At 37.5% G+C, this 26,556-nt stretch overlaps 1 protein-coding gene across 14 annotated transcripts in view; it reads right to left on the bottom strand.

Annotated features, from left to right (window-relative positions):
* LOC137245527 (protein qui-1) overlaps window positions 1-26,556 on the bottom strand; it is a 304,290-nt gene that overhangs the window by 126,869 nt on the left and 150,865 nt on the right. For all 14 annotated transcript variants that reach the window (XR_010951337.1, XR_010951338.1, XM_067776347.1 and 11 more), the window contains 2 exons: window positions 4,911-5,559; window positions 1,660-1,739 (listed from right to left, as the gene is read on the bottom strand). Coding sequence is in view for 12 of the 14 variants with exons in the window: in XM_067776347.1 (XP_067632448.1) it covers window positions 1,660-1,739; window positions 4,911-5,025 (195 nt within the window). In the remaining 2 variants the exon portion in view is untranslated. The remainder of the gene's footprint in view (window positions 1-1,659; window positions 1,740-4,910; window positions 5,560-26,556) is intronic.

Raw genomic sequence — 26,556 nt, 5'->3', positions numbered from 1 at the left:
TAGAATAGGACAGTTTTCCTTATAGAAAAAAGTGAATCCGTTATATCAAATGAATTCGAATGAGAGTTAAAATTATGACCCAAACACCGAACAGGTTCATTTAATTCGAAATTAGTTCTGCACTGCCTCAAAAGAAAAGGTTTGTAATGTCTTGACGCTCGTGATGGGACATTGAATTTTACTTCGTTCAAAAGAAAGGGTCTAGAAATTAGTCCATTCAGTAGTTTAGCCATAAATAATACGCCTAGCATTTCTCTACGCCTTGCGAGAGTTGGAAGATTTATAAGCTTTAATCGACTAGTATAAGGCGGAAGATTATACGCAGAGTCCCAATGAAAATTCCTTAAAGAAAAAAGTAAAAATTGCTTCTGTATTGACTCAATTCATGACTTTGCATGGATTCCAGACTATTGATCCGAATTCTAGTATCGGTCTAACTAATGTGGTAAAAAGGGCTTTGGTTACATAAGGGTCGTTAAATTCTTTAGACCATCTCTTCACGAATGATAGAACGCCTATAGCCTTATAGGCAGTAGTCATAATATGAAGATTGAAACTAAGTTTAGCATCCATCGTGACTCCAAAGTCAACAAAATAATTTACTGATACAAGACAAAAATTATCAATTACGTAAAAGGCTGCTGGCAAAGATCTCCGAGAGAGGCACATGAATTTACATTTATTGAGGTTCAGCGGCATTGAGTTTGCGTTGCACCAAGCAACTAAGCAGTTTAAATCCACTTGAAGCAATGGTCGTTTTTCAATAGACGCATAGGACCTAAACAATTTTATATCATCAGCATACAATAATTTATTGTGGTAAAGATATCATTAATAAATAGCAAGAACAGAATTGGACCGAGATGACTACCATGTGGGACGCCAGAGGGAACATTAATGACATCTGAAAGAGTATTTTAAAAAATTACTTTTTGCGTTCCACTGGGTGAGACCAGGTTGGAGCCAAGTCGATCAAGCTTGTGGATAAGCAAGTAGTGGGAAACTTTTTCAAATGCTTTACTAAAATCAGTGTAAATAACATCGGTGTGAAGATTTTCTCTAAATCCATTAGAAACAAGAGTTGTGAATTCAAGTAAGTTGGCAATGGTAGATTTTCCTTTAGAGAACCCGTGCTGTGAATATATAATCAACGTAGAAATGACAAATGTTAGCTGATTGGTAACAATGGCTTCAAATACCTTTGGGATGGCAGACAATTTTGCAATTCCTCGATAATTTTCTACACATGACCTACTGCCGTTTTTGTGTAGGGGTATTAGAAAAGATTTATTCCAAGCAGCAGGAAAAACACCATGTTTTAGGGACATGTTGAATAAATCAGTTAGGAGCTGATAAATGCGTTCAGCGCATTTTTTGAGAAAACATGTGGGAATTAGGTCAGGACCGTATTTATAAGCTTTCTTCAAAGACGTTAAATATGGGAAAACTCTTCTGGAGATATTGTTGGAATCTTAATTGCGTTAAGTGAGTTAAGTTGATACGGGTATTTATTAGACAAAGAAATTAATTCAGCGGAATAGTTAGATTTGAAAAATTGTGCAAAGAAGTTAGCAATATCTGGTTGCATATGATGTATTATATAGTTGTCATTTTAACAGTAATTGTAGGTTTGCTATTATTTTGGCTTCAATTACGTACCTCTATTTGTCGATCATCGTATATTGATTGTAGCTCGGGCCCAACTAATTCTAATAGCATACGACGTTCCTGGCAAAATTCTGCAAAAGAAAGAAGATTAAATAAAAAAACCAAATTTTTTTTTTGTTAATATGTGGCTTAAATAGTTATAAATAAATTAACATAGGAATTTAATATAAAAGATTATGTTGTGTATTATGCGGTAATCGATTAAGGGGTATTTAAGCATGATTTCACTCCAATGATTTATGTAGCGGGTTCTTCAATAGGGATAAATTTTACAAATTATGACATCACAAATCTTTAGTATGGATGCTAGGCTTATGAAAACAATTAAATATATTTAACCATCTTGACTTGTTAATAGCACTCTGACATTTTTTTTATAACTTTGGTTAAAAAATAATGTTCAACGCAGTGACCGCCGTGGAGCAATGTTTCCCAAACAAAGTGACGGGAAGAGCAACATAAAAAATATTTATGGCAATTTTACATAAGCAGAGTCGTTCTCTGCAAAGATTTGGCAAGTACATCTTCTTCTGCCTGTAGGGATAAAATCACTCTGCGACGTTTTTTGTGAGTATTGCCGTTTATGATGCTTCCTTGGTGAACATTGACCTGATACGTTCCGAAAATTAGCACCACTAAGTTCCAAGCCCGATCATATTCCCCAGCGGGTTAGGGGGTCAGAATATACCCACGGTAGGTATGCCTGTCGTAAGAGGCGGCTAAAATACCAAATTCAAGGGGCTGTATAGCGCAACCCTTCAGGTTGCCAGCGCAATATACAGCTTCTCCAAACCCAATTGTCAACCTCATCTATCCGCGGCGAATCCCGTTTTACTAACAGACGAGGCTCTGGCGACCCCAAGCTCCTCATGGCACTTGGGAGTGGGGAGGGAGGGATGGCCTGAAGGTTTAATGTGGCCAAATAAATCATTCCCGAGATGGTCGGGCTAGCACCTTAATGGTGCTGTGTTACCGGAGCGTACCGGATCTGTATCCGGCAAAGGACCATCACATCGACAACACTCCCCAAAGCCTTCAGGGAGCAACTTTATCGCTAAAACAACAACAACAACATCATATCGGTATTTTCAAACCTAGTAGGTTTGTGGATTTAAGTCGACACATACCAAAAATTATACCTATTGCGCTAGGGCAGCAAGCCTTCAAGTGTATTTCTGAAATACAAAGCTTCTCAGCAATTTCATCTGTGTCAGCAGAAATCGATCGAAGTGGAAAGAAAATATGTTTGTGTGGCAACTTTTAGAAAAAATTAAAAAGCAGCATGCCGTATATTGGAAAAGGATCTCGGCTTCAATTAATTATTATAATCTATTAGCTATCGATGGTTGCGCAAGGCTTCACTATACATCTGTCGCATGCACAAACTACTTTGATCATCTACTTTGATTCTGAAGTATTTGGATTTACAATTAAAAAGACTTCCGGGCTTACGGTACACTTATTCTTGCCATTTAAAATTTAGCAGGAGTCCTCGTTCAGTTACTTGAGTGCTCGTAAAGGATGTCATCTGAATAACAAAATATGTTACTTTTTGAATCAGCATCAATAAAAAGCTGTTAAGGGTTAAGTTGTAAAATGTCATTTGCTTTCGTTTTTCTTGTTGGCAACACATGCTTTTGCGTTTAACTTTGAATTTTCTAGTGGAACAATTAACACATGCAACAAAAAAATTCATTAGTTCATTAAACGAAAGGCAGTTGATTCACTACTCACACCATTACACAACTTTCATTCGTTCATAGTAATGTTGTGCAGAGTTTGAAAAATTTGTTGAGCTAAATGTAAAATTTTGTTTAAAGAAATTTGCAGTGTTCAGTAGTGCCCGTTATCACCGCTTTCCAAATTTGAAGATTTGATGAATGGTAGGTGTTACGATACTTACTGCTCTTTATCTTCATATTAAACTAGGAGGGTATCCGGGTTGGGCAGATACTAATCTAAATAAAAAGGTGAATTTTAACGCGTTGCTCAAAATCAAACAATCAGTATATGTGACCCGGTCTATCAAATTTTTTTTTCCACTTTTTTCTGGTTTCGATAGTCTTTGAGACGCTCATTCACGTGGTTAAAACTAGAAAGTCTTAACTTGCTTAGAAGTGTACTAAAAATGTAGAGAAAGAAGAGCACAAATGAAAGACGATGAAGTCTTTGGTTCCTTCGATGTCACTTTGGTGGCTGGTGAAGCATCCTCAGATTTTTTTTTGCATTTTTTTCGATGGCAATGGAGCCAAAATATCGGTCAGAATGTGGTTTGTGCTTTGCCTTTTGGGCATGACTGTTCATAATGCAAAAGAAAAACTCATAAGAAACTGAAGAAATGCATTGTTTATCTTTAAAAGCTGTTCCTCGCAATTTATTTTTTGAGCCATAAGCCACCTTTTCATAGACCGGTTCACATATACGATTTTATTGATCTTCTTCAAAATGTATCTCCCAATTTTTCTCATAATTTCCTTATCTCTACTTCTTATTTTTTACACCATCTATATCTCTCCTTCCTTTTTCTTAGATCCCTAATTCCTCTAATTTATCATTCTTTGCTTTATTTTTCAAATTTTATTTTGTCACACACAATTCATACTCAAAATCTCATAACTTAATCAAAATATTTTAGCTGCACAATTTTTGTCTATCATCTCATATAGGCAGCTGTTTTTACAATGGAATCCTTAAATGTAATAAAAACTTTTAAATCACTCAATGCAATCACTTTAACTTTTTCTGAATTCAATGCTATGACCAAATAAAAGTTCTGCACTTAAGTACATACATGGCGTATGAGTAACTTTTGCTGACATACAACATCTGTCGCACCACCCACTGGCCCACGTGAAATTGAAAAAAAAAAAATGTTTATTTAAAATTCTTAGTTCTGAAATATGACAAACTTTTGTCTTGATAGAAGGAACCTATAGCCAAAATTTTGTGATGATTGAAGTGTGGAAAATACGTTTCCATAGGAAACACACACATACAGAATTTGATATTACTTTTTATTGCTTTCGCACTGTGTTCTGTGTTAAAAAAATGCGTAGAGATTTTGAAGGGAAAGCAAGCGATATAGTTATAGAAGTGGCCCCTATTGAAAGACCCTTTATATCACAAAAATTTCATCATCTGCGTAAGTCTATGTCCATATGTATGTATGTATGTATGTATGTAGATCAAATGATATGAATGTTTGTTAGAACCACATTAGAATAATAATCATTTAAACTCACCCTCTTTCAAACTGGACACATAAATTTTTATGAGCAACGGTTTGGGTAAACGTGTGTTTTTGCTTGTTATGCCCCGCAGAGCGCTCAACACGCCTTCTTCGATGGGTACTGCCATATTGTGTGTACTTATCTGCCGTTTATGGTGAATGAGCTGTGTGAGGTGTTGAGCGACGAGCTCCAACCGTGCTAAGCTGGTAACAAAATTTATTGCTTATTTTTGTTGTAGTATGTTAGTAGTTTTTTATTATTATGTGTTTTACCGCTATTGCTGTGTGTTTACTTTGCTGTAATTTCTATATCACATTTTATTGGCGAGCACAAAATGTTCGTAGAGGAATTTACTTTTGCATGTGTGGGTATGCAGAGCACAGCATATAAATTAATGTGAGCAAACATACTCCGGAAAATATTTCCTTTTTTTGCGTTTCCTACGTGCGATAATTTTAATCGATTATATTGAAATTTAACAGCTGTTGCTGCCATTTATTGAACCTCGCTTTATTTATTTCAGTTTATTTTATTTTTTAAATCGTTATTTCTCAAATTTTTATTGCAGCGTGCTCGCTTCACACAGTTAAGACGTGTTTTGTGTTTTATTTTCTCACCTGGCGTATCGTGGCAGGAATACGTTTGTAATTGCGGAGTTTACCTGGAAAATTTAAAATTTAAGGAAAATGTTCAATATTTGTAAATACATATAAGCATTTATTTTATTTTAAAATTAAACTTAAAAATCCTTAATTTACTTTATTTTTTGGTATTTTTTTGCAATACCACTGACCCTTGTTGTTGTTGTTGTACGAGTGCTTCGCCCAATCCAATAGGTGCGACCGATCACAAATTGTCATCAATATCCTCTAATGGGAGTCCAAGGAAACCTGCAGTTTCAACAGGTGTGGACCATAATGAGAGGGATGTTAGAGGCGTTGGTTCCACATTACAATTAAAGAGATGGTTGGTGTCATGTGGGGAGAGAATTAAAGAGATGGTTGATGTCATGTGGGTACACATTGCAAGCGGGGCACACATTTAATTTGTTGCGTCCCTCCCACCACAGACCCTCAATAGGATCGGTGATGTGAGGGCTTTGGCGAACTTCATAACGCCCGACTATGTTGCTGAGCGGTTGGCAGGCTTGCATATTCGCCGTTATGCCGCAACGTTAGGGTGCTCAGGTACTGTCAATATCCTTTATCAAGGGTTTTATGCGGACGATGCCTATTAGATGATTTGAAGACAGGGCATATATCGGTTGCATTTTAGTGAAGCCTTCCCGATACCGGGTCATCACGACCATAAGGGGCACTGCTGTGATGGACGGTTTTTCCCCATATTTAATATTTCACCGCTGAGTCCGCCTTGTTGCCCAGATGATCATATGATGGTGGACGACTCAAGATCTTTTCTTAGTAAGGAGAATGAGGGAGAGAGAATGGAGTCGCAAACGAAGGAAGACAAAAACGCATTAAGCTATGCGATAGACTAGGGGAGCGAGAGTAATAGAGAGTCGATGAGCTCCATGTGGGACAAGCATTAAAATGTAAACGGAGAAATAGAGTAGAGAGAGCTAATGAGCAGAGGGGGTAAGAGACCTCTTTCGCAGTACCAGGTAGCACTAAAAATCGCCTAACGCTTGGAGAAGTGGTCGCGCCAATAGAAACAGCGAGCGAGCGTTAGCAGTGGCCAATGAGGCGATAGAAGTAGGTTGAAGGCCACAGGTTACCACCTCTAAATTAATATCCAAAATAGGTGAAAGCCAGATTGAGGATGTTAAAAGTGGCGATGTGCCAACCACGATTCAAGGGGTTGTGTAGCGCAAACCTTTGTAGGGGTTACCAGCACATTTTTTAGCTTCTCCAACCTAACTTCTTAACGATGTTGTTGTTGTTGTTGTTGTAGCGATTAGGTTACTCCCCGAAGGCCTTGGGGAGTGTTATCAATGTGATGGTCCTTTGTCGGATACAGATCCGATCCGCTCCGGTAACACAGCACCATTAAAGTGCTGGCCCGACCATCTCGGGAACGATTTATATGGCCACACCGAACCTTCAGGCCATCCCTCCCTCCCCACCTCCAAGTTCCATGAAGAGCTTGGGGTCGCCAGAGCCTCGTCTGTTAGTGAAACGGGATTCGCCGAAGGTGAGGTTGACAATTGGGTTGGAGAAGCTATATGTTGCGCTACACAACCCCTTGAATCCCCTAACGTCTTAACCTCACTTAGCCGTGGCGAATCCTTTTTCTTTAGCAACCGAGGTTCTGGCAACCCAAAGTTCCACATGGAAGTGGGGGCGAGGTGGCCGCCTAGAAGGTTCAATGTGATCATATTAAATAGTTGCCGAGTTGGCCGGGCTTGTACCTTAATAGTGATTGTAACCGGATCAATATTCGACAAATCACCATCAACATCGATAAAACTCCCCAAAATCTTCTTTATAGCTACAACAATAACACATGTACCAACCATGGATGTGGAAATAGGAGATAGCTTCAACACTCCAGCTTTTCCCAGGAGGATGAGTGATGCTGCAAATCAGTCACTTACTGTGGCGTTGGTTGATCGTAGTAGTTATTTCGGACAGATAACCGCTGAAAGGTGGAGGTCTGTAGAAAGAGAGCGTATGAGATTAATGCTCCAGATGATGTGGGAAAAAACAAGTAAGCCCCTTCCAACCTTCCTTTGGCGGGGTGGTACAATGGTGTGAAAATAATTACGTGCGATAACAGCGTGAGGCTGCAGCCTAGTAGCGTATAGTTTGAGGTGCTGGTTAGATTAAGATACTCAGTGGATGCTATTGAGAGAATCACCACCTTTCTTTTCCGTTCATTGCCTCAATTTTCTGTCTGATCTGGCTCAAATCAACTCTACCACGTACACTGTTTCTTGACTACTCCTACTTTTCTCCCATATACCACTTCCAAAGGCTATGCTTACGCTTCCACTTTTATTTACGCTTACATTCTGAAGTCCTCCATAACGTGAACAAAGATGTTAGCACATCAAATGGTATTGATTTCCCCGTGCATTGAACTCATTACAATCGATAAAAAAGCTTTACACTAGGAAGTATATTTATCGATTTCGACTGTGCTAGCGTATTAAGATAGCAGCTCCCACTGTATTGGAGATGCCTGATAACCCCGACAAAGTCGTCTTGATGGCAAACCACCCATAAAAAAGGACCTACATCGCGTGTTTATAAGTGAAAAAAAGCCAGTTCGTTGATCTGTTAGCCATTCTGCCTTTAATTTAATTGATTTGTGTTTTCATTTGGTAAATTTGAAGGTCACATCTTTTGAAACTCAAACACAAGCTTTATAGCTCTCAAACGAAAGAAGAGCTGATTGATTGAGTTTAAGACCGCTAGGGATATTTTACTGCTTCAAGCACTAGGTAGTATATTATACCCGTTGTCAGGAAACCTACTGCCAAACCATACTGACTGAATCGCGTTTGGTTGTGCAAATATTTCAGCTCAATAGCAGACATATGCATGTGATATCCTTCTAGATGCCTGTCAATTTAATGAATGACCATTGTGGCTAATTATGTTCAAAGTACGATTCAACTCTGAAAGGATAAAAAAGTCTTCCGTGAAGGTTCTCTTATTTTGGGTAGACAAAGCTATATCCTTGCCATTGACCGTACCCGTAAGCGTAGTGGTAGCTTTAGGCATAACTGAAGCCGCTTTAGTTATACGCATACCGTGAACATAGCTCGTTATATGTCATTTGGCTAGAGAGATAACGATTCCTTGAAGAGCCATTGACAGCTTTTAGAGAACCTCCTGATGATTCAAGAACCCGTAACTGTGTTTAGAAACTTGTAAGAAAAGACATCAGCAGCGGTAAAAATCGACCATGAAAAAAACTCTTACTTATTTTCCCATTTATTAAAATCGTTTAGCTTTGTGTTAGATACCCTCCCGCCAGCGAAATATGAAAGTTTTTTTGTTTATTCCGGCGTATGATCTCTATTGTTGTTTTATTCCCAGAACACAGTAGTTGACATCAATCGATGGCTATTACTTCCGCTTGAATAATACGAATTCAATTGCTCCATTTAAGACACGAAAATAAACAAATATGCATGCAAGGAATTAAATACTACCCTGCAGGTAACCAACTCGTTGCAAGCTCACATTTTCTCTTATTTAGTGCGAGGATACTTCTACCTTGTCAGCTCACTGTCTTTTTACTCAAGCAACTGATAATTTTAATCGAGAAAGTAGAAATTCTAGATTCGTGGACGATCCGAGAAACTAAAAACTCTGGATTCGCAGACGATGGGAGAAAGTAAGAATCTTCAGATTCGGAGACGATTGGAGAGCAGATCCGGTATCTCAACGTAATTCCTAGCAGTAGCCCCACTGCCACGGACACGACCTTGGCCCCTCAAATCTTTGGGTTTATGGATTATAGTCTCCTCTAGCGGGGGGCATGCCCACCGCATTCTAAGTCCCGATACTTACTAGCGCTTCTTTAATATCAAAACTTGATCCTCCTTCATGCTTTCAACTGGCGTCAGTCATTTGCTATAGCAAGGAAAGGAATGGATAAGAAAGGAATGGAAAGGAAAGGAAAGGAATGGAAAATAAAGGAAAAGAAAGGAAAGGGCAGGAAAGAAATGGAAAGGAAAGGAAAGAAAAGGAAAAAAGGAAAGGAAAGGGAGAGAAAAGGAAAGGAAAGAAAGGAAAGGAATGGAAAGGAAAAGAAAGAAAAGAAAAGGAAATAAAAGGAAAGGAAAGGAAAGGAAAGGAAAGGAAAGGAAAGGAAAGGAAAGGACTGAAAAGGAAATGAAATGGAAAAAGGGAGAAGAAAGGATACGAGAAGGAAAGGAAAGAGGAAATCATGGATTCAAATGCAAAACTGAAAGCTGGCGGTGAGTTGTATATTTTTTTTGCAGGGTATTAACCGATTTTTATCGATAGGATATAAGTTTGTTTTCGAAGGGATATTGGCGTGTTATCCAATTCTTGTTAATGAGCTATAGGTTTGTTATACGTTATAGGTTTGTTTTAGACGAGGTATAGACGAGTTATCGGTTTGTTGTTAAACGTTATAAATTTGCTATAAGCCAAATTTTTATAGATAAGTGGTCGGTTTTGCCATGAAAAGCTTCCCAACATGCTGACTTGTAGGAAAGCTTCAAAATGTGCCCAACGCAAATTGGAAGACAATCTTCGCCTAGCTCTCCTCGTAGGTAAATTGCGCCTTGTTTTTTTTTTATTTTTAACTATCGAAATGTTCTTGTTATGCTATCAAAAAGTTATCAATTTGGTATAGAAAAGTTATCGATTTGTTACCGGAGTGATACTAGTCCGTTATCGGTGTGCTATCGATTTTCTCTCGAAAAGCTATCGATTAATTAACGAAAAGTTGTCGATTCGTTGTCGAAATGTTATCGATATCTTGTCAAAAAGATGACCTTTTTATAACGGCAAGCTTCCGGGCTCTTATCATAGTATTGCCAATTCGTTATCAGTGTCTTATCGATTAATTATCGACTACTCATCGGTTAGTTATGAAACATATGTATATATGTAGATCAAACTTCTCTAACTCGCCGATAACAAGTCAATAAGAAGAGAGTAAGCCGATGACTCGACGATAAAAGTTTGCTGTCTATAGAAAGCCTCTAATAACGGAGTAGCTTGTCGGTATCGGTTTTAATTAATAACAAGCCGACGAAGAGCTTTATGGCTTAAGTTACTTGTTTGTAAAATTCTGTTCTGGTATAGTTGCAACCCCTAGGCGAGCTATAGTTAACTTTAAGATATAACCTTTCTGAATGTTAACACATCGAACTTCCCAAGTACTTGGTATAAAAGCCTTTTTTACAGCTTTTATCAATTAAAGTGAAGTTTTCTAGATGTTCCAGCTAAACGGCCCACCGCCTCTGTTTCAGCACGCTGATATCTGTGTGTGGTCAGATATAATTATTAACTGTAAGATATACTATAAATATTACTGTTATAGCTGTCTCACTCATGTAATGAACTTTTCTGTCTGGTTTTTTGAATGTCATCAAATGCTCAAAAGTGCTCATTTAACGTTCTTTTAAGCAGGCGCTGACCATGAACACCCCTTACGAAAAATAGAACGTACTAATTTTCGAGTATCATTGTTTTGGTCAATATATAATTATCAGTGAGGGAGACTATATGAGTTAGTAAGAACAAGTAAGGAAGTCTAAGTTCGCGTGAAACCGAACATTATATACACCGCTGTACACTTGAAATGCTGTTGTTGTTTGTTTTGTGTGCTTAATAGTGTTAAAAGGCTGCGCAATAATACATATACATATGGTTCTATTCTGAACTAATTTTCGTTTAAAAGAAGGAAAAAGGATACAGAAGATAATACCAATGAACTTGAGCGGGTAATAATGCAGTTTTCCTTCAAATATGGGGATTTCCCCACTGTTTATTTTAAAATAAATATATTACAGAACAATAAAAATACGCGGTCTTTAACCAATCTTATCAACTTTTACTAGAAATATTTCCTGCTATAAAATATATGTACCCAATTTTGTTACGAACCGTTAATTTTTTTTCGAGTTATGGCTCCCGAAACATAGAAACTTGCTTAGTCATAAAAGGGGCGGTGCCACGCCCATTACTTCAAATTTGAAATTTATCCTATTTCTGGTTATATGTAAATCACCTTCGGAAATGAAATACCATTGATATAAAGTTTTTTTTTGCAAAGATATAGCTTATTTTATTCGTCCACTCCTCTTTTAAAAATCTTTTATATAAAAGTGGGCGTGCTCCTTAACCGATTTCGTTAATTTTTCTTCAAAGCATTCCTTATAGTAAAGACAACCTCTCTGCCGAATTTTGTTACGAGAGGTTGAACGATTTTTGATTTATGATTAATAATATTTGTGAAATTGATTTTATCACGAGTGGGCGTTGCCACGCCCATTTTTAAAATATTTTTCAAATTTTTATCAAGAGTCTCAATATCAGTCCAAACGTAAAAATTCAACATTCTAGGTGTATTATTTACTAAATAATCAGGTTTTTTGTGTTTTCCAAAATGTTATATATTGTAACGAATTTAGGGAAATTCCGCTTATTAGCGACCTTCTGCTTACGTTCTTATCGCTAAACTCTTGAATAAAATACTCCAAAATTCTGCATTACAAAATGGTATATATAAGGCAACTTTCAAATTAAAACTTTACCTCGCAACTGATAGCATGCTTAAATCAAACTGATTACAGACTACTCAGATTGTGCTGCTTTTATACTCTCTGCCCAAATGTCTAGACGCTTCGTCTTCTAGAATCCTCTACCTGGTAACCAGCCATACGCGCGTGTATTTGGAGTGTGTAACCATATGCGTATGTATATGTGAGTACTACTTCGCTAATGATGACATGCGTTTGTGAGTATCTCTCTGCTGCTTGTATGTATATGTGTACATGATGATTAATGTGTTTGTGTAGCTTGCTTTAAGGATTTTGTTGTTGTGCATTTATTTAGTGATGTGAATATTTGTCACAATATATAAAAAATGCGCGTGGTTATCGTCCAATTTTGCTCATTTTCAATACCAATCTATTCTGGGTCCAAATAAGCTAGTTTACCAAATTTGATGAAGATATCCCAATATTTACTCAAGTTATCGTCTTAACGGACAGACGGACGGCCCGACGGACATGTCTTTATCAAATTTTTTTGGATACTGATGATATGGAAGTCTATATCTATCTCGATTCCTTTATACCTGTACAACCAACCGTTATCCAATCAAAGTTATAATACCTTGTGTACAAGTACAGCGGGTATACAAATCAGCGTTTCTTGTAGGTATACTAACATATGCACATATCTATAAACACAAACACTACAAAAAATATTGTTTTATTTGCATTCATATGATTTTATGTGCATGTGTTTATGCATACATAAATGTGGCCGTGACGCGATTTAAAAAGAAAATATTCCTCTTCAGTGAAACTGAAGTACTATTTGTGCTTATGTCACATGTATGCATATACATATGTATGTATATAGCTTATACCAAATACCACATACCACACATATGTGACCCGTCTTTTGCTTCCCACACAAAGAGCTTATGGTGTTTGCAGGTAGCTGGTAGTTTTGGTATTTACAAATGTGTTCAAAAAGGAAACCGAAGTAATTATTTTGGGATCAATTTCGAAAACTGTGAATAGCTGGTATTATATGAAAAACTGTATCGGTGCCTTAGTTAAGAACAAATTAAAAAAGGACAGAAAAACATTTTTTCTACTTAATTGATTTTTTTTAACTTTGTTTTATTAGTTTGGATCCCAAAAAACCTGCTGTAATTCTCCACATGTAAATGTACCCACGTACAAAAAAGTGTAATCTGAACATTTGATCAGACTCACATACCGTAATTTATTTCGAAGTTCGGAGTTCGAAACTGAAGTTCGTTTCTTTCATATATTCATAAAAAATTTAGTAATAGAAAAATGTATACTTGGCAGTCTGTGAGCATTACCTCGATATTTTTGGGATAAACGAACTGAATGGACCGTGTCTTGCCGAAAAGTGACGACGTAATGAAATGTCCACTCTTACTCAGAAGATGGAACATACCCTAGTGTATAAGGTGGGCTTAGAATTGACCCGTGATAAGGCATGCTTGTTGATGTTGTTGTTGTTGTAGCAATAAAGACATTCCCGCAAAACCGACAGTTTCAGGAACGATTAAATATGATCACATTACAATTTCTAAGCCACCCAGTTCCTACACACTAATTCTATGAGAACTTGGGATCGTCACAGCTTCGGCTGCTAAGGAAACAGGATTCGCCACGGAAAGGTGAGGTTGATAATTGGGTTGGAGGAACTATAAATTACGCTGGAAACCTCTTGAAAGGGTTGCGCTACACAATCCCTTGAATTATTTTGATATTTTAGTCGCCTCTTCGATAGCTAATACCGCTAGGACCTGAGAGTCTTGGATCAGAAACTAACTCTCTTCCAATAAGTGTTGTGCTAATTTTGTTTTTTTTTTTAATTTCTTACAAATTGGTGACATGTATAAGTTTTATGCTGACTACGAAAGCCAAGGCTAGAATATGTGCAGATCATATATGGATTCCAAAAAATTTCACCATTAGACTTTTCTAGTAATTTAGCAAACAAAAATGACACTGAAGCTGGCAAAACGCCGAAACCGGTTTATCTCCAAACTAAATTTGCCGGAAAATGGTCCCAATATATATCGCTTTTCACAATACTTTACCAAAAACTGCGCATGAAGGAAGGAGGGACGGAAGTTGGCTAGTAATTTTTTTAATGGACATTTAAAGTTATCTCGAGAGATACCGATCCCAGTTAGCTTTGAAGCTCCAGTTTTCAAGCTGTCTAGCTATCTAGCTCTTGCTATCACCACTGGGTAAGAGAAAAGTTATGGTCAGGATAGGCCGAACAAGCCCTTAACCAAACTGCCCAATTGCCCACATATAATATATTTGGACCACATGTACTCTTGCGTTGAATTTGCTGCTGTTCCTGATACTTTGTATTCGGGCAATTGGAAGTGCAGTAGTTTGAACCAATATTTCGGAGTTCACAGAATTCCATAAGATAGTATGTTCATTTCAGTGAGTCCCTATCCGAATTTGAATGGATCGGATAACAAAATCTGCCTACCAAGAAGAGGCTCAAGCACTTATCATAGCTAATACCAAGAGTGCTCACTGAGGTTTCGTCCATTTGCACAACGAGAAAAGCACCTTCGGAAATCTTCCGATTTATACTAATTGTGTGAGCGTAACTACCTTTCGGCTTTTATTTATTATTGCAGAGCTCAGGGTATGGAAACAAGGAAGTGACTGGTATATGAGAGATTCAAAAGAGTGCCTGGTGGAGAGTAAAGCCCTCTCCGCTGTGAGTGCTCTTGATTTAAGAGATGCTTTCCAGTAAGTGCCTGTTAACCTTTGGTGGCCTTAATAGATGTGGACTAAAGCCGTAGAATCCTTGAGATAAAGGGAATTATTCGGTTGGATTGAGCCCCTCACGAGGAACTTGGCGGGTAGAAATCCGTTATGCTCCATAATATCCAAAAAAGAATTGTGCAAGACGCAATAAGCTTTTGCACCTGCACTCGCAACCTGAATAACAATGCTTTTACTTTCTATAAGAAATACTTAAGATCAGAGCGTATTGGTAGGTGCCTCAGATTTTGCTTTTTGAAACTTTTTCTCAGTTGATTTGAATACCACAGCATCAATAATGAAACTATAGGTTGCCATGGGTTCAATCTACGTTAGCCTTAGTATTTTGGTGTAGAAAGGCATATAAGAACTAGGGTCAGTCGCATTAAAGAACTCCCCCTACCCAGAACTCGGTCCTTTTAATTTTATTCTGCGCATTTTGGTGGGGATGTTTCTCCCTGCTCCCACAATCGAGAATTTCTGAGCTCTCACTTAACCTTTAAAACATTTTGTTAGGTAGATTTTATTTGCTTCCACGTCAGTTGGACCTTGCCACTGCCATTTTCTAAATAAAGTAGAAGGCATCACTCGAAAATCATTTATTGATTAGTGAAATTTCTGCTGATTGTGAAACGCAAATCCTGTGCGTCGACTAATGTATCCTGATCCTCCACATAACTTAAAATTTAAAACAAATAAAAAATTTTAAATGCAATAAAATGCATTGTCCAAATTTATAATGAATATGCTTTCAAATAAGAGTAAAAAACAGCAAGAAAATGCCATTAACGACAATATCAAACCGAATTCAATAAGTTCAGTCAACAAATAAAAAAACCGGTGAAGTATATAGAGGGAAATTCATACCGCGAATGTTGAGGCGATGGTTATAGCAAAAATAGAAAAGCAATCAACTGCAATATAACGGTACGCCTTACATACATAAGTGAGAGGATAGAGTGAAAATACATATTTGAAACGTATATAAATAAACATATTTAGTGGCGGATCTACGGGACGGGTTTGGATATTGAAACGACTCCCAAAATCGGTAAATATTTCTTCAGATTTTTCAGCGTCAAATTCGTACTTTGGAAAAACTATACAAACATTTTATAAAACTGATCTGCGGTCAAGAAAGCGGCTTTTTAAATAAGCAGGTTTAGTATCAAGAAAGGGAATATAAAAAGCACAGCAATGATGTGCGTTATTTGTTTTTAAACTGAAGGGACTCATTTGGCGGCTACTGTAGAGTGATACTTTTTTTCATATTCTGTCGCATTTCTTCCAACTCTGTCAAAGCGTCGTCCGCTTATCTAATGGTTTCTGCGAGATCTGTTGGCTGAGAAGTAGAACAACCGATTGCATTATGAATTCAGCTGCAAAAACCGCAGTAAGGAGCTGAGAAGTCTCCGCATCCTTCCAAGGTATGATACTTTCCAACGCTTTAATCACGAACAGATGCCATTCGATGTAGGTCAATACGGGCATACAGATTTCAGTTTTTGTTTTCCACTTCCATTTTTAGACTTTTCAATTTCATTTTTCAACACGGCCAACGAAAAAATGTTTATAATGATCCCATTGTTTGCTAGTGCATTTTTGATACCAATAACTTCTCAGGCTGAGCTGATTGCCAAATTAAAGCTATGGGCTATGCAATGTACGTATATCGCTAATGAAAAACTGAATTTTACCATGCTTTGGTTCTATGAAATTCACCACTCATTGTTAGCGCTCCATCATAACCTTGGCCGTACCAAAAAGACTACTACAAAAACTAAATTTTCGCGTATTAACTGCGATACTAAAGATCCGTTGGACATTTTTTTGTAAATACCAACTACTTTGCAAAGTCTTATTGAGATCAAGATTCGGTTTTTCATAGTTTTCATTGTCAGCTACACGAAAACGAACTCAGAGGTCATAAAAACATAAGCAGAAATTCTAGAGGATCTGAAGACGAAAATTAAGACAGACAGGATTTCAGTTGACCAAGTTACAATAAAAGAACAATTCCGGCTGTATTAGCAAAGATCAATAGAGAAAAGGCGTGAGCACCAAGTACCCAGAAGTTCGATAAAATAACATACAGGAGTAGAAATAAAAGAACTAAAAAAATTTTAAGTTAAATTGAAAACAGTAATTACATAAAGTAATAATAATACTAAAAGCTACAAAATAATTAGGTAGGTCCTAGTCTAGTTATCACACTCCTCATCAATATAGGGCGTTGATTAGACAGTTGGTCCCATACACTGAAAGAAATGGTTCTAGTAAAATCAACAAATCGGTTCTGTTGTTCTTGAGTTAACGGAGATTCGGTGAAATTGATAGAATTGTGGTTACTTCGACCGAGTTCTTTGTCTAGCGAACAAAGTAGTTTAGTAATTTCAACAGAGGAGAAATTCTCGCTCTTAAGTTAACAAAATTCTGTAAAATTGTCACACACTGCGCTCTCTACTTTGTAATTATGTATGCTGTGTACTATATGTATGCAAATATTTACGTATGTATATGGCGGCAGCCGTGGTGTGATGGTAGCATGCTCCTCCTACCACGCCGAAAACCCTGGGTTCACACCCCGGACAAAGCAGCATACAAATTTTAGAAACAAGGTTTTTCAATTAGAAGAAAATTTTTCTAAGCGGGGTCGCCCCTCGACACTATTCGGCATGCACTCCGAGTGTATTTCTGCCATGTAAAGATCTCAGTGAAAACTCATCTGCCTTGCAAATGCCGCAACATAGGTACTTTCGTACAAAGCTGTCGCAACAACTTTTTTTTTGATTATTTGACTACCAAAACGGTCAATTACAAATTAACGATTTGTGCGCAGTTGATTCAACATCTGGTTGCGATAGATAAAAATTGACAGAAATTTCGGTTGATTTTACCAGTCATTTTCTTTCAGTGTATATGACTATCAATAGAAATTTGACGCGTCCAACGCTTTTATTTAATTGTCTGATCAACGCCCTAGATTGATGAGGAGTGTGATGACTAGTACCTAGGACCTACCTAATTATTTTCTAGCTTTTCGTATTATTATTACTTCATGTAAGTATTGTTTTCAATAAAAGCGCTTAACTTAAACATTTTTTTTAATTATTTTATTTTCAAGTTTTTAGTCTTTATTTAATTGCCTATTATTTCTCATTCTATTTAGCTCATTTAGTGTCTCATTATTACAAGGACTCTTTCCTGACAATTTGTTACAATCTAAGTCCTCAATACATAATACTTCCAAATACTTTACTCGACGCCACGTATACTTGTCCCTCCTCCAACTCCAAAACATTTTGATGTCACCTCTGCCGGACTGTTTGTAATATTTGTTCTAAATCCGACATCATAGGTCGCTTTCTATTCTTGCATGTATTATGTGTTCCAAATATGAGCCAAATCGGACCACAAATACGATTTTGTGAATATCTCGATCCTTGCGCCATCTAGCGGCGATTTTTTTCTTATTATTGCATTGCCATCGGCTTCTGAACTATATTCCAAGTTTCAAGCTTGTAGATTATCGGGAAGTTACTTAAATTTCAATTACAAAATTCGTGCCAACTAGCCAACCAAGCAGCCTGCCAAGTCAAGCTGAATAAAACCGTTTAAAAAGGGATGAAACATGGTAATTGGATTGGGTTATTGACGCAAAATATAACTTTAGAGAGTACTTTATAAAATGAGTGTGACACCTACCATATTAAGTAGAAGAAAATGAAAAAAGTTCTGCATGGCGAAATCAAAAGTCCTTGGGATCTTGGCAGGAATACTGCTCGTGGTATTACATACATAAATAACTTATGTGCACCTGACAGATCATGTTCTGGGTCACCCTGATCCACATTTTGGTCGCTACCTCGTAAAGGAGTCCACCTATAGAACTAAGGCCCACTCCCTTTTAAAATACTCTTTAATACCTTCCATTTGATAGACATGCCATACAAACACATTCCAGGGTTACCCTACATTCATTTTCTTACATAGTGATTTTCCCTTATTTTGTCTCCAAAGCTCTCAGCTGAGTATGTAATGTTCGGTTGCAACCGAACTTAGCCTTTCTTACTTGTTTTAATTAATTAGAGCTCTCCCAGGGGTTGAAGTTAAACCAAAACAAATGTAATTTGGCCAGCTAAAATTGTTTCTAATTATTTAAGAAGAGCCTCGTCAGCTTCTTATTGGTGAAATCGATACCGATAAATTATTGTTTTGTTATTGGCTTGTTATCGAAAGCGAAATTTTCTTATCGGCAAGTTAGCCACGGGTTTCAGATATGCCATTGACTTTATATCGATGTTTTATCGGTTTAATTTTCGTAAAAACCGATAAGTTGTCGATAACAAGTCAATAACAACTCGGATATCGTTTGGTAACAAATAGATAACTTTTCTACTACAAATCGATAACTATTCTACAAAAAATCGAAAACGTTTCATCAACAAACACATTCGCATTTGTCAAAAAAATGATCAAGCTCCGATAATAATTCCTTATCTTTTTGATAAACAATCCGTAACTTTTCCATAGTATGTTAATAACTTTAAGAAAACAAATTAACAAACTTTCGATAACAAATCTTTAACGCCCTGATTAAAAACAGGTAACACACCGATAATCAATCGTTAATAGTTAGGTTTTGATAAAAAATTGATAACTTTTCAATAGCAAATCCATAACATACCAATAACTTTTCGATAGTAGATCGATAGCAAAAAATAAATAAAAATAAAAATTTTGGATTTATTTTTTGCTATCGATCTACTATCGAAAAGTTATTGGTATGTTATGGATTTGCTATTGAAAAGTTTCAAATATTTTATCAAAACCTAACTATTAACGATTTATTATCGGTAAGTTTTCAAGAACTAAGCGATAAGTTTTTAATAATATAACCTTCAATAAACGAGAGCTTTTCGATAGTAAATTAACATATTTTTGACAACAGATGAATAATTTTTCGATTAATAATCTACTTTTCTTCTACAACAAATCTATAACAATTCGAAAACCAACTGATAATTTGTCGATAAAAAATTCACAAATCGTTGATAACACTCTGAGCAAGCTTGGAATAAATCGATATGGCTTATATAAATACCTCGCCGATAATATATCGATAAAAAACGATGTTGATAAAAAGGGGATAACACGCCTCTTTCCTGTCGATAGCAAACCGTTAGCTCATCGATAATAAACTGTTAACCCTTCGACTTCTAATATTTCCTTTCCTTTTCCTTCACGTTACGCTAGACTGCAGTGACTATACTTGAGTTTACATTTTTCATTCAATTCCACTTCCATAGACCACGCTTACGCTTAGATTTACCTTATGGTTACATTCTGGACAACGAGAGAGATGTTGACACATCAAAAAAGTCTCTCCGACAGCCCCACATCATAACTTAAAATTTTTCTGGCGGTCTTTTGCAACTTTTGTTTTTCGAACCGTCTGATGTATACACATACATATGTCTCAACAAATAAGAGCTGCAAGTGTGCTAAATAAATGTGTCTATGTAAGTTTCATTTTCCTTCCCTTGAAACTTATTTCCGATACGTTTATTGCTAGCGACAACGGATATGGAGGAAGAGTGTTGCTGCATTTGTTGTAATATCATGAAACCAGCTTTTAAGCTCTTATGCTTAGCAAAACACCTACACATACATTATGATGAAAAACTATTTAAAAGCAAATTGGAATGCATTAAATAAATCCATTTGGCAAAGTTGAAGTGATTATAGCAGTGGAAAGAATATCGATTAGCAGGAATCCTAATAATTCTTATTCATTAGTAAGCAAGTTCTGGTAAGTTACAGTGAAAGAAAAAGATTGGTAAAATCAACCAAAATGCGGGTCAATTCAATCGAAATTTCTGTAAGTTTTTATCCATCGCAATAAGATGCAGATCTGCGAGGCAGATGAGTTTTCACTGAGAGTTTTTCATGGCAGATACACACTCGGAGTGCTTGCCAAACACTGCCGAGGGGCGACCCTGCTTAGAAAAATTGTCTTCTAATTGAAAAACCTTATTTCTAAAATTTTGATATTGCTTTGCCCGGGGCGTGAACCCATGGCATTCGGTGTGGTAGGCGGAGTACGATACCATCACACCACGGTGGCCATATACATACATACGTAAATATGTGAATACATAAATAGGCATGCTTGCTACATATACATACATATTGTAACGAATTTACTTGCAAATCCTCTTATTTGCTTTTTCTCTGCTAAGTTCGAATCACTAAACTGTTGAATAAATAACTCCAATTTGTAGTAATGCAAAATGGCCTTTATTAAAGTACTTCACAATAACACTCCAACTGTACAACGAATAGCTTAATAACCAAACTGATAGCTTAAAGGAAACTGACTTTCAAAATAATAGTGCTATTGCTCGCTAGATATCGTCTTACTCGTAACTGCTTGACAATTCAAATCAAACTGAATTACTTCTTACTCGCCTGCACTGCTTTTATAGTTTACGCTGCATACTTCTAGGCTCTTCGATTTCCAGAAGTTACTAGTTGTTTCGGCTACAAAATCGCCAGCCACAACTACGTGCACAAATTATTGCTCTCTCTTGTGACAACTCAGATAAGATATATGCATGTATTTGTGCATTGCCGCTCAGATGTTCGTATACGTACATATGTGTAGACGCAATTATTTATTCGTTTATGTAGATACATAATGATGAATTATTGATGTGCATTCACGTCACTGGTTAGCATCGGCTTAGAGACGATAGCATCGCTCAGTGCTGCTAACATTCGTTACACTGCCCTCCACCTAAGTCTGATCGTCCCGATCAGACAAATCTCTCGATCTAAACGCCGCTAGCATCTCCAAATGAACCACCTTTCTATTTCGTGGTTTCCCAATGGTTTGTATGCGGTAAATGGAATTACTGATCTTCTTCACAACCTTGTACGGGCCTTCCCAAATGCACCGAATTTTGGCTGGAACACCTTTCCGCCGGAGAGGGTTGTTTAACAGTACCAAATCTCCCTCCAAGAACCCTTCCGAATTATTGTTCTCATTGTACCTGCGTTTGATCTTACTACTCATTATCCTTAGTCGTTTCCTCACACTCTGATGTTTGACCAATGAACTACTTCGCAGAGCTTGCGCTTGACGGATTGGCTTGACAGTATCGTTCCGCCGTTTCCCAACAGAATTGCGCGATGGCTTGAAACCACCCTTGCATGCTTCCTGCAAAATTCTTGCAGTCGTTTTAGTGCGTCCATTAGGGTTTGTCAATGCCGGTGTTTTTGTCGCAGGTACTTTTGATTTCGCTTTGTTTGGCCCATTCGTTTCATCAACCTTTACCTTTGACTTTCGTGGCCTTTGTCGACTTTTCTCCACCAGTACTCGATTACTGCTGAATCCTTTTTCCAAACTGAAGTTAATTGGCACATCCTGGTTCTTATAAAGCATCACCCTTTTCTGCATATCGATCTTGATGCCATGGTCAACCAAGAAGTCCACTCCCAATATGACTTCATCAACGATCTTCGCCACAACGAATTTGTGTAAAACCATGACCTTCCCAATCAGTACTTCACATATCACTTCTCCCTGGACTTGGTTATACTCGCCTGTGACCGTACGCAACCTTGCTCCAGGTAACGGTTTAACTCTCCTGTTGACTAATTCAGATCGAATCAAGGAATGAGATGCCCCCGTATCTACAGTCAGTACACGCTCTTTACCATCCACATTCCCTCTGACGGTAAGACTGCTTGATTTCCTTCCAATTTGCGACACAGATATCACAGGACATTCAATAGCCGGGGCAAGTTTTCGTTCTTTACATTCGACACGCTCTTGCTCATTCCCGCCAGCTTTGCGTTTACGGCCACCCACATTGTTGGAACTATTAGCACCAAGATCGCAATGACGTGCAATGTGACCTGGGTTGCCGCACTTGAAACATTTAATAACTCCGGCATTCTTCTGTTGAGATCCCTTCAGTGCTTCCAAAATTGGGTCTACCCACTCTGGCCTTTCTACTTCCACACGGCGTGCTTTGAAAACTGGCTTACACAGAAGCGACGCTGTTTCCTGAATCAGAGCTTGTGACACCGTTTCTGCGAATGTTGGCTTTGGGTTTGCGTATGTAGCTCGCTTCGTTTCCACGTCCCGTATGCCATTTATGAAACTCTGGATTTTTACCCTTTCAGTGTATTCCACGGGTGCGTCCGCATTTGCAAGATGAGCCAATCTTTCAATATCTGAAGCAAACTCCTGCAATGTCTCATTTGCTTTTTGGTAGCGGTTTTGCAACTCAATTTGGAATATCTGTTTCCTATGCTCGCTTCCGTAACGTCTCTCTAAAGCGCTCATCAATGTTTCGTAATGGTTCCGCTCGTACTCTGGGATGGTCTGTAAGATTTCCGCGGCAGGCCCTTTCAGTGCCATGAACAGAGCTGCAACTTTATCTTCAGCATTCCATTGGTTCACTGCTGCGGTCTTCTCAAACTGTAGCTTAAAGACCTGAAAAGGAGCAGAACCGTCAAAGGATGGTGTCTTTATCTTTGGATTACTCGCTGAAACAGCTGGGCGATTTAGTTGTAACTGCTCCATACGACCTTTTAAATCATCTACTTCTGCCTGAAATTGAGCGATTTTTGCATCCTGCGCTTCCAGCTTTGATGTTACCCTTGCTTCCTGTGCTTCTAACTGTGAAGACATTTGTGCCACCTGCAATGATAAGCACTCCTCTTGTTCTTCAATCTTTGATGTTATACGGGCTTCCTGCGATTCCAGTTGTGAAGAAATTTGTGTCGACATTTCTGAAATACGTGTTTCTTGTGCTTCAATCTTCGATGTTATACGGTTCTCCTGCGATTCCAGTTGAGATGACATATACGTTTTCTGTTCTTCCAATTGTGATGCCATATATGTCTTCTGCTCTTCCAGTTGTGATGACATTTGTGACGACATTGATGCTACTGTCGATGTTTGAGCAGATATTGCAGCCAAAATCATGTTCAAGTCTGTGCTGGTAACCGTCTGCGATGTTTCATTTTTCTCTTCAATTTTTGTTGTCTCCTCGCCATCAAGGTGAAAGGCATACTCTTCCACATTAATTCCTTCTGCTTCCATTGCCTCTCGTAGCCGTGCCTGAAGTTCGAGTTTAACGCCGCTTGTATTCAATCCACGGCTCTCCAACTCCTTCTTCAGTTGCTGGATCTTTAATTCACTGAGCTTTGCCATATCCTTGTTGTCTTCTGGAATTTATTCAACAATTCCTCTTCTGACACCAATTGTAACGAATTTACTTGCAAATCCTCTTATTTGCTTTTTCTCTGCTAAGTTCGAATCACTAAACTGTTGAATAAATAACTCCAATTTGTAGTAATGCAAAATGGCCTTTATTAAAGTACTTCACAATAACACTCCAACTGTACAACGAATAGCTTAATAACCAAACTGATAGCTTAAAGGAAACTGACTTTCAAAATAATAGTGCTATTGCTCGCTAGATATCGTCTTACTCGTAACTGCTTGACAATTCAAATCAAACTGAATTACTTCTTACTCGCCTGCACTGCTTTTATAGTTTACGCTGCATACTTCTAGGCTCTTCGATTTCCAGAAGTTACTAGTTGTTTCGGCTACAAAATCGCCAGCCACAACTACGTGCACAAATTATTGCTCTCTCTTGTGACAACTCAGATAAGATATATGCATGTATTTGTGCATTGCCGCTCAGATGTTCGTATACGTACATATGTGTAGACGCAATTATTTATTCGTTTATGTAGATACATAATGATGAATTATTGATGTGCATTCACGTCACTGGTTAGCATCGGCTTAGAGACGATAGCATCGCTCAGTGCTGCTAACATTCGTTACAATATTTACGCACTTACTAAACGAACTTCAATTGAGCGTACATCAAATATGCTGGCACTCATTAATTATACACTTTATTTTGTTTTATTAAACTCAATTTCACCAAATTATATATTTTATAATTTATTTAATTTATAGTTTTGAACTTCGCTTTGCAAACAGAAATGAAAATAGTAGTCACAAAACTGATTCTCAATCCTTTCGGTTGCAGCCCAGCTCAATCTCAATTTCTTCTCTGGCATGTAGTTGCCACACTTGATTGTTTCGAACAAAACTTGTAGTATAAATGTTTGACGTAACATTTTAAAAAGGGAACTTGTAAGTTTTAGAAAAGTAAAGAATCAAATTGGAGGAAGGTAATTCACCAATGGAGTAGCTTTACATGTAATTCGGCAAATTTAATTTTCGTAACACTTTAAGTTGAAACGATTCCAAAACAACTCAAGCTTTTATGGTGTCGGAAATATCAACATTAAAAAAGAATGTTTTTTATTATCTTATTAGATTCGTTCGCGGCCACCGTGGTGTGATGGTAGCGTGCTTCGCCTATCACACCGTATGCCCTGGGTTCAACTCCCGGGCAAAGCAACATCAACATTTTAGAAATAAGATTTTTCAATTAGAAGAAAATTTTTCTAAGCGGTGTGGCCCCTCGGCAGTGTCTGGCAAGCGCTCCGATTGTATTTCTGCCATGAAAAGCTGTCAGTGAAAACTTATCTGCTTTGCAGATGCCGTTCGGAGTCGGCATAAAACATGTAGGTCCCGTCCGGCCAATTTGTAGGGAAAAATCAAGAGGAGCACGACGCAAATTGGAAGAGAAGCTCGGCCTTAGATCTCTTCGGAGGTTATCGCGCCTTACATTTATTTTTTTTTTTTTTTATTTAGATTCGTTCGCGTGAGTGAAAATTCGTAAAAACTTGAACCAAACATTACTAACTTTGGAAAAAACCTGTTCGTTCAAACAAAACTTTTGCAACAAGAGGGTGCAATTTTGCATTTCGCTTGGAGGAGAATTTGCAAAATTGTACCCGATAAATAGGTGTCCCGGTATTTCATAATTTTTTGCACAGTAAATACAAAAATGGGTTTCTAGTTTTGTATTGATAACTGAAAACTAGCTTTTTGTTTTTTTCCCATTTTATGTGTTTTTTCGATTTTTTGGTTTTCTTATTTTGGTGTTTTTTTTTTTAACAAGTGGCACCAGCGTGATAAGTACAAAGTACAGAGTGCAGTGAGCGTAAAATTCTCTTTGAAATTTGCTCATGTATTGACTGTTGATCGCTGTTGAAATAACCAGTGATATGAGTTGTGTTAAAAGAAAAATCGGTTAGATTGATTAGGAATCTGCCAATATTACAGAATTTTGTTAACTTAAGAGCGAGAATTTCTCTTCTGTTGAAAAGACTAAACTAATTTGTTCGCTTGAAAAAGAACTCGGTCGAACTAACCATAATTCGATCAATTTCACAGAATCTCCGTTAAGTCAAGTACAACAGAACCGATTTGTTGATTTTACTTGCACCATTTCTTTCGGTGTACTAAGCTTGTGGTCCCACCAAAATTTATTGCCGGATAACTCCTTCATTGTGTATGCATAAAGTTTTTACTCGATTTTACAGTTGCTATTTGAAGATGATAATTGAATTAATCGTTTTTAAATTAGAATTTTTACTCATAAAAAATTTAAATTTATGAATGATCATCATCATCGTTAATGGGCGCCTTGCCGCTTAAGCGATTTTGACCGTTTCGTACCAAGACACGACAGCTATCCCTGTTCACAATAACTGACGCAAAATGGGAGCAGCAAGGGAGATCAAGTCTTC

The sequence above is a fragment of the Eurosta solidaginis genome, chromosome 3 (genome assembly GCF_040869045.1).
Source record: "Eurosta solidaginis isolate ZX-2024a chromosome 3, ASM4086904v1, whole genome shotgun sequence".
NCBI lineage: Eukaryota > Metazoa > Arthropoda > Insecta > Diptera > Tephritidae > Eurosta > Eurosta solidaginis.
This window is presented reverse-complemented; position numbering and strand designations above follow the sequence as displayed.